Source organism: Chelon labrosus (genome assembly GCF_963514085.1).
Source record: "Chelon labrosus genome assembly, chromosome: 19".
Taxonomy (NCBI): Eukaryota; Metazoa; Chordata; class Actinopteri; order Mugiliformes; family Mugilidae; genus Chelon; species Chelon labrosus.
In genome coordinates this window covers 17116107-17128251 of record NC_140352.1, presented here as the reverse complement: position 1 = coordinate 17128251, position 12145 = coordinate 17116107, and the positions used below count along the sequence as shown (strand labels likewise).

Here is a 12145-nt window from a genome sequence, read left to right as displayed (position 1 = left end):
CTGTTTGGCTCTAGCATGTGAATAATACTCAGTTGGTATTAAGGGAAACAAACTGTGCCAAGAAATTATCCCCTACACCATTATATCGCCACTACCAACGTGAACCATTGATCCAAAAAAGAATGGATCCATGTTTTCATGTTGTCTACCATTTAAATGTCACTGTGGAAACTGAGAGTCCTCAGACAAGGGAAAGGTTTTCAGGTCCTCTGCTGTCTAATTTCGGTGAACCCTCTGCAAATCGTTGGCTCAGTTTCTTGTGATTAATATTTTCTTCATTACTGATAGAAGCTTTTATTTCACCCACAGTGTGTTTGCTGTAAATGTCTTCACACTAAAGATGGTTGTTTTGTTTAAGGATACTATGTTGGTTGTGTGAAAAGGTTGTAGATACATTTAATATCATACCTAAGACCTTGTCAGAAACTGTAGGCCGACGCCACATCAGCACAACCTGACGGTTCGCGCTTGACTTAGTCACAAATAAAGAGGTCCCCACGCGTTGAAAATACAGTTGTTTAAGTGTAGGAAATGATTGCGACGGCAAAACCCCACGCACTGAGGTCTCTGTGCCGGCTCGACAGGCAGTCTTTAAAGAAAATTGAGAGAAGTGCTTGCGGCGTTGGACAGGCTCAACGAGAACCTGCCACAGTCTCCTGTCAAGGTTTCAGAATCAATGTTGCAACCTCATTAAATGAACAAGGCCTTTTCAGTCAGAGCCCCAGAGAGAGGGGAGAGCTGCATTGTGTGTTTTTTTTTTTTATTTGCGTATACCCTACTCTGTACATACATATATTGCTTATTCCAAAAGAGAGAATCACAGCACAGAAATATACACAGTTTTAGTTCATAAGTTCATACGCTTACTTGCACAGAGAGATAATGCACTTGTTATCTAATATAAGACATCTTAATCATTTATTAAATTCTATCACTCTATATAATTTTTCATGTTTTCTATATCGGGCATATAATGAGTTCACATCGCAAGTCTTTTCTTCCCCCTTGTGTCCTCCTTGCAATACAATTTGCACAAAGTATATACTGTATGGCACTATTAAAGGAGAAGAAGAATATGATAAATGGCAAAAGAAACCAGATAAGTATGAGTCCACTTTTACAACGAATAACTATAACAAGAGTGAGATTGTGTTTAACAACATTGTAGCTCCTCTCATTGGTTGCTGGAGGTCAAAAATGTAGGAATTTAAAACATTTTTAGGCTTTGTCTTCAGCTACTGCAGGTTCATCCAGATAACCCATCACTGTTGAACCCTCCTCATTAATCTAGAGCAAGGTGTCTTAAATGCAGGTGGGGTTTGGTTGAGGCTTGGTTTGAGTTGTGTTGTGCAGATGGTTGATTCATGGTTATGCCATGTTAGCAGATGGCTGTAGTTGAGGGCAGGCAGCTGGTGGTGTGAGGAAGCAGACGGCAGCACAGCGTCCCTGCCACTGGGTGTGGCAACTAGTGCTATTTATTCACGTTTATTTATCTAGAGAAATTTAAGTGCAGCAAGATGCTTTTGTTGCATCCCCCCTCCGCTTCACAATGCCATGCTTGGCATGGTAGAGCCTAAATCCGAATGCCCCTGATAAATATTAACATTGCATACTCTACTGGCCTCCTCAGAGAAGCGGACTTGAGCCCAGATCAAGCGTACTCAGTTGCGATGTCAAGCATAAAACTTGTCTTCCTTTTCTTAGCCTCTGGGCAGCTCCAGTGGAGCAGCTGACAAGGTCAGGTGACTTGCTAAGAGGCACATTGATGGTGTTAAAAAGAGGGTAGAGTGCATTCACTTATCCTTCCTGGCTTCCTATCTAGTGGAGTACTTAAAGAAACTGACCTTATACAAACACAAACTTGTGAATAAATGGTCAAAACAAGCTATAAATCAATTTGTCTTTAACAGCAGGGTTAGTTCGAAGCTACCAGCTGCAACAATTGCCTCCGCATTTTAAATGACAACCTTTTTGCCCCCAATTCTCCATCCCAGCTTCATTAGCGAGGCTGCCTTTGTTTGCATGTGATTGTGGCAGCGGTCAAATACTGTGACGGTGGAATAATGAGTTTGCATTGTTACGCCTTCAGCTGTCATCCATTTTTTTTTTATTATTATTATTATTTTTTTTTATCAAGATTCCGCTTCAAACTGTCGGCTCACCAGAGAAGCAGGTGTTTAGTTGTTTTAAATTGCACTACGCATCCCCCAGTAGAAAATACTGCCCAGACCACTTATCTAGTTATTGATAATCAATGAATATGCTGGGAATTCACAAGTGAAGTGGCTAGATTTATGCACAACTAATGAATTTCATTACATGTTTTCCACATCAATGACAATTTCAGTTTGTTTTTTCCATTAGGCTTGGCATTTGTTATGAGCTGCCAAATATAATTTCTATTCACCAAATACATTTTCCACAACCTGAATGTTTCTTGGCACACAATGCGCTGTATGCACCGGTGAACAGTTTTCATAGCACAGAATTATAGTTAAGCAATCAAATAAAGGAAAGCAGTCTGGAATAATTATTGCATAATTTGCAATTTGCAATCGCTAATATCGCTACCAATTTAATACAAACTGCAACAAAATAAACGCAACTTTTAATTTAATCCTGCATAAATCTCAATCACCAACATGCCACCGTCATTTCACATGTTGTTATCATTGTCCTCTGTCTGTAGTACTTTCAGCACATACCATAGGAAGAAAAATCTTCTCACAGTAGGAGAATTTTTCCTGTCCTTGTTATGGTTACAATGGCATGTCAGTATAATCAGCTACATTGATTCTAGTGGAATATATTGGCTCATACCTGGTGTACCTAGCATGTACATTCATCGCCAATGTCAAACAATGAAGTTTCACATTAAATTTAAGCTGTACTTGGGTACAAGCAACTGTTGCAGTAAGATTTCTACAAGAGGATACAGGAAATGGCATATATTTATTAATCTTTTTATGATTTTAGGAGATTTCATACAAATTGAATCGGAAAATAGTTATTTTTTACCCGACACTAATGTTTAGATGAATTACTAAATTACTGTTTCATGCCCCCGTAATACATACTGTATTCTGCAAGAGACTTGAACCTAGAGCTATACTGGCAGCCCAACTATTGGGCAAGAATTACCTCCTGGTGTCATCAGCCGACCAATCAATTGGTTGCAATACTTTATGACAGTGATTTTCAAAGTGGGGGCCTCGGCGCTAGGGGGGCCTCAGACAATTGGAGGGAAGATAAGAAAAAAACTTGCAAAAATAAAAAAATATAATCTTAATTGTTTTTAATCATTATTATATTATTATATAGTGAATAAAAGTAAGAAAAAACATTCTAAAAGTTGATGTTTCTTTACATATTTTGTAGCATTGTCTGTGGGTTTGCAAAGGGGGTCCTCGGCCAGAAGCTGATGCTGTTTGGGGGGCCTTGGCATGGAAAAGTTTGGGAACCCCTGCTTTATGAGGCTGTTGACTGCCAGTGACGGCCTATCAACATTTTACTGCCTTAATGCTATTGTTCCTGTGGAGTGCTACATGTCATATGGAATTATATCAAAATACTACATGCAGTTACTCCTCTAAGCTGGTCGCAAATCCAGTTTTAAAATTCTACATAACAAAAAAGGCATTCAGTTGTCACTCCATATTCGAGTGCATGTTTTTCTCATGTTCTGGCAGTTTGCTATCTGACAGTCTGGCTTCATTGTGGCGGACTGGCAGGAGAAAGCGAGGATTAACCTTTTATCTGGATGCGTTTTAAACTCTAAACAGTTTCTCCCACCGTCCTGCACAAGATGTTCTGCCGAAAAAGGCTCTTATGTAATGAGTCCTATCCAAACATCCAAGGAAACGTTTGCTCCAAAAGTAGGCCAGTAAAATAATTACTCAGATGAATAAAAAGAGAGAGAGAGGGAGATAGAGAGAGTCAGAGAGACAGAGAGAAGAGAAAAGGGGAGGGGAAGGAATAACTTACAGTAAGAGCAGGGGCTGGTAGGTTTGTTTGATATCAATTCTAAATTATAAATAGATTTCAGTTTTTACCCATTCTCTGGCCTTTACCAATGCTGGGACTGAATTAATTTAGCTCAAATAATTACCCTCAGTTCTGCATACTTCTCCTTTTTGTGAACTCCAGGCTTAATGTTGTAGTACGCCTGATTTTATTAAACACGAAGATCCTTTCAAGCAAATAGCCTCGTATATCTTGGACCACTAGATCTGGCTTCTAACAGCTGTGTCTCGCAAGATTTGTTTTACCACATGGACTGAGACGAGCCCAGAACACCACACACGATGTAGGTAACCATGGTGATGTTAAGCTGGCTTGTACAGAGCATTTATCATTATCTGAGGTGTTATCATCAACCAAATAATCCCCTCTTCCTTCAGGCAGTTCTCCCCTGTTGTACCCTTCACATTCTCAGTCTGACAGTTCTCAATTTTCATTCACCTCTCTCTGTTTGACTCATTTTTATCTTCTTCAAGTAAATATTAAGGTACACAAGCTTCAGCCGCAAGTCAATATAGTTTTTACATCAATGTGCACCAATCAGGCATAACATTATGACCACCTTGCTAATATTGTGTAGGTCTCCCTTGTGCCTCCAAAACAGTTGTGACTCAGAATGGGCATGGCCCTTCTGAGAGATGTTGTTAGTGGGGGGCCTTTGGGTCCTATGGGTTGAGGGAAGGGGCCTCTGTGGATCATCCCACAGATACTTGATCAGTTTGGGATCTAGTGAATTTGGAGGCCAGGTCAACACCTTGTGCTGTTTTTCATGTTTTGTTTGAGTTGTTCCTAAACTGTTTTTGTGCGTGTGCCTGTGTCAGGCTGCATCCTGCTGGGGATGGCTGCTGCCATCAAGGAGTGTCATTGCTATGGGGTGGGGGTGCCTGGTCTGGTGTAAGTGGGTGGTACATGTCTTAAGTAACATCCACATGAATGCCAGGTCCAACAGTTTCCCAACAGAGCATTGAATTGTCACAAGATGGTCAATGTTATTTACTTCTCTTGTCAGTGGTTTTAATGTTGTGGCTGATCAGTCTATGTAGCTGCCACAATGTTTGTCCTTTGAATGTGACAGTCAGTCCCCCATTTCCCCCACAGACACGCCATTCAGAGATGGTCAGGAGCGCGACCTGAAGGCTGCCCTGAAGGGGACGGATCCCTCCATCCCTCTGGTGTTTGTCAGTGGGAACCACGACCTGGGTAACACACCCACCCCCGCCACCGTGGAGCAGTACTGCAGTGCATGGGGAGATGACTACTTCAGCTTCTGGGTAAGCAGGCACCTAACAGATATAGTAATAGTAGCATTGCCAGTAGAGTTCACCTGTGAATGCCTTCTCCCGTCTCACAGGATTTAGGTGCACAACACCACGGCACCAAGTAGCAGCACCATGTGTTATGTTACTCATGTCATCACTGTAAACAGAGAGAGATGATAAAACTGTATTTTGTCTCTGTGTTTCCTTCCTCACACTGCTGTTGTCTCAGGTCGGTGGAGTTCTCTGCCTGGTTCTGAACTCCCAGTTGTTCTACGACGCCTCAGCCTGCCCTCAGCTGAAGGAGGCTCAGGAGACCTGGCTGGAGCTGCAGCTGAGCAGGGCCTCCTCGTCCTCTTCAACGGTAGAATGGCATTCATGTGTTTGATTTGTGAAGATGTTCAGATAGAGGATGTCATGTTAAATGGAACTTTAACTTTGGAGATCTTCTCATCCAGCTCATCTGTCTCTGCACAGGAGCCCAAACCCAAACATGTCTTGGTGTTCCAGCACATTCCTCTGTATCTAAAGAGCCCTGAGGAAGCAGACGACTACTTCAACCTGCAGAGGATAGTCAGACAAAACCTGCTGGACAGGTTCAAGAAGGCAGGTAGGAGATCAGGAAAACACAAGTTATGGGTGTTCAAGTTATTGTGTTGGGAACAGGTTACAGTGATTCAGTATGACATACCATTTATTCCTTAAAACACATCATCTCGGGGGCAGTTTTTTAATTTGTATAAAATTACAAGTCAGAGAAGAGATAAAAGTTTTAAAAGCTAGTAAGATGCCTCTTCCCAAGCCCTCCAGTATCAGCAGTATTTTCCGTGATGATGGATTTAGGCCACTGTGAAGTGGTCTTAAGTTTCTCGTCATAATACCTTTTAGCTCCACTCCTGTAAAACCTGTTCATTTCAAGCATATCTGACTGAGGCACAGCTAAGATCCCAGCCCAGAGGATTAGGACGCCATTATCCAGGACCACAGGAGGAGCTCCTGGCACACGCACAACACAGACGTAATTGAATTAATTAACGCATCCACTTCCTGTATTAAGAATAATTCCGTAATCAAAATCCATTCTTGTAGGCTTATAAGAGGATGATACAAGGGTAGCGGACAGTGAAACTCTCACAAGGACATTAAGTGTCTGAGACGCCTCTGGCTCAACTGACTGATGCACATTGCGCTGTCGGGCCAGTTCTGCACTACTGATTGACAGGACCCCTGATTCTATGCTTGTCATGCTTCTCAAATCATGCATCAAGGTGACTGACGGGGGATGGTATTAATTTCATTATCCACCCATTATTCCGGTGTGTATTTAGCCACGCTGCCCCGTTTTGGTCTGGTGGCCATGTTCACTCATAATGAATTGCTCCTTCAAGTAACACCGGTTAAAAATTTAAAGGGCAATAGGTACAAGCTTTTATATGTAGGAGGGTGTTGTTGTAGGTGCAGAACATGTTATATGCATGTGTCTTTTCTCAGCCACACTCTTATTCACATATGTCCTGCCAGCACTTATGAATTCACACCTCATACAGGGCACTGTACTGAATGAACTGTATGCGTACATACGTGTATGTGGTTATTAATAATGGATGTCAGACATGCTGCTGCTCACTGTAAACCGCATACACTACATGACTTTATAATGTCCCTGTGTATGTAAGAACAGCGAGAGAAGGTCTGTGATTTATCTTAGAGCACTCATATTTTACTCATCACCTTCGTGTACCATCTGTGCTCAGAGACATAATAAGGATGTCAAGCTTAATTTTATCTTAACATGTCTGTAAGATTGTTGGTTAGTAAAAAAAATAAAAATTCTTAATGTGAAAATTACTGACAAATCTGTGAAATTTAACCACCTGTAATGATCTGACAAAAACAATACTCCCTTTAAAAAATTTTTAAAATGAGACCAGTTATTATTGTTTAATATAGTCTTCGTATCTTAGTTCTTTCTGCTCTCCTCTGATCTCTCCTCTCACTTTCATGCTCTTTCTGCTTTCTAATTCATCTCTTACTAAAAGTGACTCGTGACTGGGACTGTTACATTTGTACTCTGAATATAGTGGAGTCAGTCCTGGAGGCATGCTTGTAAAAAAAAAAAAAGCGTCTGACTGTGATCATCTTGGCTCAGCGTCAGTTTGTGACAGAGCCGCTGCTGTGCGTTTGTACTGGATACACCGTAGTCATTACGGTCACTGCCAGGACAGGAAATCATACATTGACTAGAAAGGCAATATTGAATAGATGACCTGATGAAGTGGTTAACGTTATCCCCAGTAAACGTCAGCATGTTAAACGTTGCCATTATGAGCATGTTGGTATTCCAATGACTCTGGTTGTCATGGACAGTGCCTCCTTGTGGTAAACTTTGTATTTGCATCATATGTCAGTCGACTATTTCGGTCGCTCCCAGTGGTTGTTGCCTGAAACGTGTTGGCTTGAAGTTGACATTAGTTCAGCTTGTTACGTGCCCATTTTCTGTTGCCAAAGATAATTTTCAACCTATCATCACTACGACATTCTGAACATTCAATGGTCTCTTGTTACCACATTGCTATTAGCTGCTTCTTGTGCCACACGGTTTATTTTTAAAGCGTTTAGGCTTATAACTGAGTTCAGAATATATTTTTATTCTCATCAAATTCACACAAGGTTCTTGGTTGGAACCTTCCAGCCAACTGGGACCTTTCTATGCAAATTTTGCGTGTTCCTCCTGTGCTCTCCTCGCCTCGAAACCAACCAGAGCATCACGTGTGCACAAATATTTTGTAAAAGAAAGTTGTTCTGAAGTTCACTGGTTGGAAATTGATTATGCCTCGGCAAAGAACCTGCCAAGCCAATCAAATAATTTAGGTATGGCGTCGTCATACATGACGTCTAAGCGTCGCAGAGTTGAATTTGTTTACAATAACGTGCCTCTTATTGGTTATATGATTATTCAGTTCTGTGCAGAGATATTATTTTGTTTCGATCTGTTTGATTTCAATATGTGGCGTGTATCAGTTAATACGCGCCACATATTGTAACCCAGATGGCACGTTAGCACCCTCGTAGGGCTCGTGCCAAACACTGTCGAGCATGGCTCATTGCATGTTTCCCGTGCTAACGTGGTTGTAGTTTAGATGTATGCTTGGCATGCATGAAATAAACTACTACGCACACAGCCTTAGCTTTGTCGAGTGATTTTAAATCAAGCTTCCGATTCAAGATATCTTTCTCCATCATTCACTGATTCAAAGAGCACAGAGCACCTTGTATCGTATTATGACTCACTTGAAGGCTTGAGTGGTGTGCATTCAATTTGCGGCTGGAACTACATGTGTCTCACAGGGTCAAATAGAACCTGTGTTCTTCTTCTTGACTATTAAGGTGGCTGGCAGACAACTTCCCAGGGAAACTGTGCAATAACTAGAAAATAACAGGACCTGTGTTGGTTTCACTTGAAATTGCAGTTCTGTGTTATTGCTATGTTAACTTCCTAGTTATTTATTGTATATTGAAGAATTACAGAGCTAAGGAAAGTGTGTTGTTTGTTTTCCTGCCTGTATGGTGATGGACTTTGTTTTCCCCTCATCCATAGTAAATTATGTCTCTTTTGGTCATACGTCAGCTTTGGTAATTGAATCCCTCATTGTTTCTGCGTTATTCACACTTCGTCTCCCTCCCCTGTTGGTCTCTCCTCACCGCTGCACCCTGTGATCTGAAGCCTCCAGATGTGCTCTTGCACTCCGGTGATCATTACTGTCATTACATTAAAAGGGCAGCATCATTAACCCCACACACACGCTAGCTTCTCATGCCTCACTCTCCGAAGGATTCAGGCACACTGAAGAACAGTCAAGCACGGGCACAGAAAGCACGGATGTCATTTTTCTTCTGAGATTTTCATTAAGTAAGCATTTGACATGATAAGTTTCTAGCTGTATTTGTGCAGCTATAATTTTTGCCGGAAGACAAATGTAGCTATAACAGAGCGACTGAGCTATTACATGTTTTATTGTGTAGTATTTCTTTGCACCAGTAGCACATTAATATTGTTGAAAAACTTGGGTGTTCTTAACTAAGGATGTTCGTCTTAGTTGGCTAGTTCTTATTGGTTCGTATTTGAGCAACGCCAAACATCAGTCTGGCAAGACATATAAAATAAAACTGAACAGCTTCTCATTTGTTTCTGGTAATTCCAGTGCTATGGAAGACAGCCTTGAAATAAGATCTGTGCACGTTACACAAATGTGTCTTTGGCATCGGATCAATCCTCGTGAGTAAGTACACACCGCTGTGTGTGAGTGAGTTGTCTGATCACTCCAGAGGTGTCTTTTTGTGGTGGCAGTTGACTTACAGCTACTGGGGATTTGGCTCAACATTTATAAGGTTGTTATTGCTGCTACAGTGTTTCCTGCAGCCCCCACACCACTCCTGTGACATATGATGGGAACGGAGACTATAGTGCCCTGCAGACAAAGAAATACATTTAATAGATTTTTCCTCACAGAGGTGTTTTTCATTTTTCTCTCCCTACTTCTTCATTTCATGTGATATGTGCGCTGCTAGTTGAGTAATTGAGTGTGTGTGCCCGCTGTGGGATTTGTATGCGTTTTCCATATAAATTACTATCCAGTGGTGCATTTTTCCATGCGCGATATATTCTTCAGTACGTATCTATATGTTATCTCAGCGGCACGGTTGCACATGGAAAAGGTGCAACACCAATTAGTCTTCTTGTGGCTCATCAGAGCGAGCATTTCCACCCTGGGAACTGTCGACTGTATTCCAGCTCATATTAATGATACTCTGTCTCTATTTTATGACCTTCTCTCAGGGACTATTGTGCAGTCCCTTTTTTTAATTGCATAAGCAATTACAAGGTTTTGTAGTGATTTGGTTAAAATTCAAGTGTGCCTTTCATTGTGCACTTGTTTGCTGTCTTTAATATAATTTGAGTTTAAATCAGACTCCTGATTGGATTTTTTGAAATGTGCAATTAAGTCTGTCTGGAGTTTGTTGTAAAATGAGAATAACAAAACAAGTTTGACAAGCAACATTTTTTTTAATATTATCACGGTAGCTTGAAAGCCAAATTAAACTTCATCTGCCCACAAACCTTCTGTGGGGAAATTTTGGTCTGGAGTATGTCCAGCAGATCAATTTGTTTGGATCTTTTTGTGATGATGTGCTCATATCAGCACCATTGGTTTGTTCCAAAGAAGCAGGAGGTTTAGATTCCACTGTTGCGTTTGTTGTAAAAGATATAGGTAGCAAAATTACTTTAAGTGACAAGCCATTAACAGCTATTAAGAAATTTGTGGAGAAGTGTATATCACCTACTTCTTTGCTCTGCTTGGTTGTAGGACTATCCAATGGCGTGCAGTCGCTGCAGTCTGTTACCAGACTCGTATTCTGATAAGAACTGAGCCTGGTTACGCCCAGCTAGGTATTTAGTATGTGGTGGATGAACATTTCTAGGTATAAGGGCGTTATAAACTCCATGAACTGAGTATAAAGCTGATATAATATGTCAGCGGAAGACTGACGGTCAGCTCGGTACAGTCAGTTTGTTGGTAACAATCACACAAAGCCCTGGAGGAAGCTCTTTACTCATATTATGGGTATATCTGCGCTGTCTTGTCACTGTCAAACTCATAATCACAGTAAATAACATTCTCTTGGGCTTTATTATTCCTACCTTTGCCAGTTTTCCAGTGCATGGAAGCAACTCAGCCAGCATTTAGTTACTGCAAGTAGAGGAAGAAGGACATGCATAAGTTGTACGTTGCACGCTCGTTAAGGATGTTGAATTTAGAGAGAACAGGTTTTACGAACATCCAGAATCTCCTCAGAGAAGATTGAACTCCCATGGCTGAGGACCGCTGTCTGCTTTCTGAGAGGGGAGTGGAGTAGCAGAAATCCCAGCAGTTCTCTCTGCCACTCCTCTCCTTATAGATGGAGTACTGTAATTAGACCCCCCCTCCTCCTCCCTCTTCCTCCGAGGTTTATATCCTACATTCAGGATCAGCACACGTACAAACAAGGATGGATGAATGCACAGAGAGATACACACTTCTTTGGTGCCTTTGTTCGCCTCCAAACCCTGTTTACGTATAGAAAAAGGAAAAAAAAAACAAAAAAAAAACAAAACAAGAGTGCCGCTGAGAAATTCACTGGGATTCCCAACATTGCCAGCGGCTGTTGAGTTGTACATACAGTAGGTAATTAGAGGCAAAGATAAGCCATGTGCTGCTCTACATAGTGTCTTCGTCTTTCCCTCTGTGCCTCTCACTCTTTCCTGCTTTCTTGCCGCAGGTTGTCTTTATCAGCAAGGGTTCTACTCTGTTCAAAAGTGAAGACACATTTATCACTCACTGGGGATTTGATAAGAGGCCACGGTTAAGCTTTTAACCCCATTGTTTTAATGATGAGACTGAATAATGCTTCTGTTTTTCCAGTTTCTTACTCCGGTACTATTTCTTTGCTGCAACCAAAGCTCTTACTGGACTGGACATAAAGACTGAAAAACAGGGGCTGTATGGATCGAGTTGTGTTGTTTCAGGTACCAAGATTATGTAACACAATCTAGGAAGACTAGTTTTTGCGTAGGAGTAATGTACTAACCAAAAAGTGTGCCACTTTATTGCCCATTGTGGTGTCTTTTCAGACGATGTCCACAACAATGTGGATGGTGGAATTGTTTTGTCACCCAAGTGTTGGCAATCAAGCTCTGACTAAGCTCTGAGTTGCCTCATTGAATGATAGGGGTTCTGCATTCTTTCAGGGTGCGCCATGTTTGTCTGAGCAGATCTGTAGTGCAGTGATTCATCATCCCTTCATGCATCAAACAGCTGCCGTGGATGATA

General features: G+C 41.4%; 1 protein-coding gene across 2 annotated transcripts in view; it reads left to right on the top strand.

Moving 5' to 3' along the window:
- cpped1 (calcineurin-like phosphoesterase domain containing 1) overlaps nt 1-12145 on the top strand; it is a 36342-nt gene that overhangs the window by 12229 nt on the left and 11968 nt on the right. For both annotated transcript variants that reach the window (XM_084567815.1, XM_084567814.1), the window contains 3 exons: nt 5119-5291; nt 5509-5640; nt 5754-5886. In XM_084567815.1, the coding sequence (XP_084423941.1) occupies nt 5119-5291; nt 5509-5640; nt 5754-5886 (438 nt within the window). The remainder of the gene's footprint in view (nt 1-5118; nt 5292-5508; nt 5641-5753; nt 5887-12145) is intronic.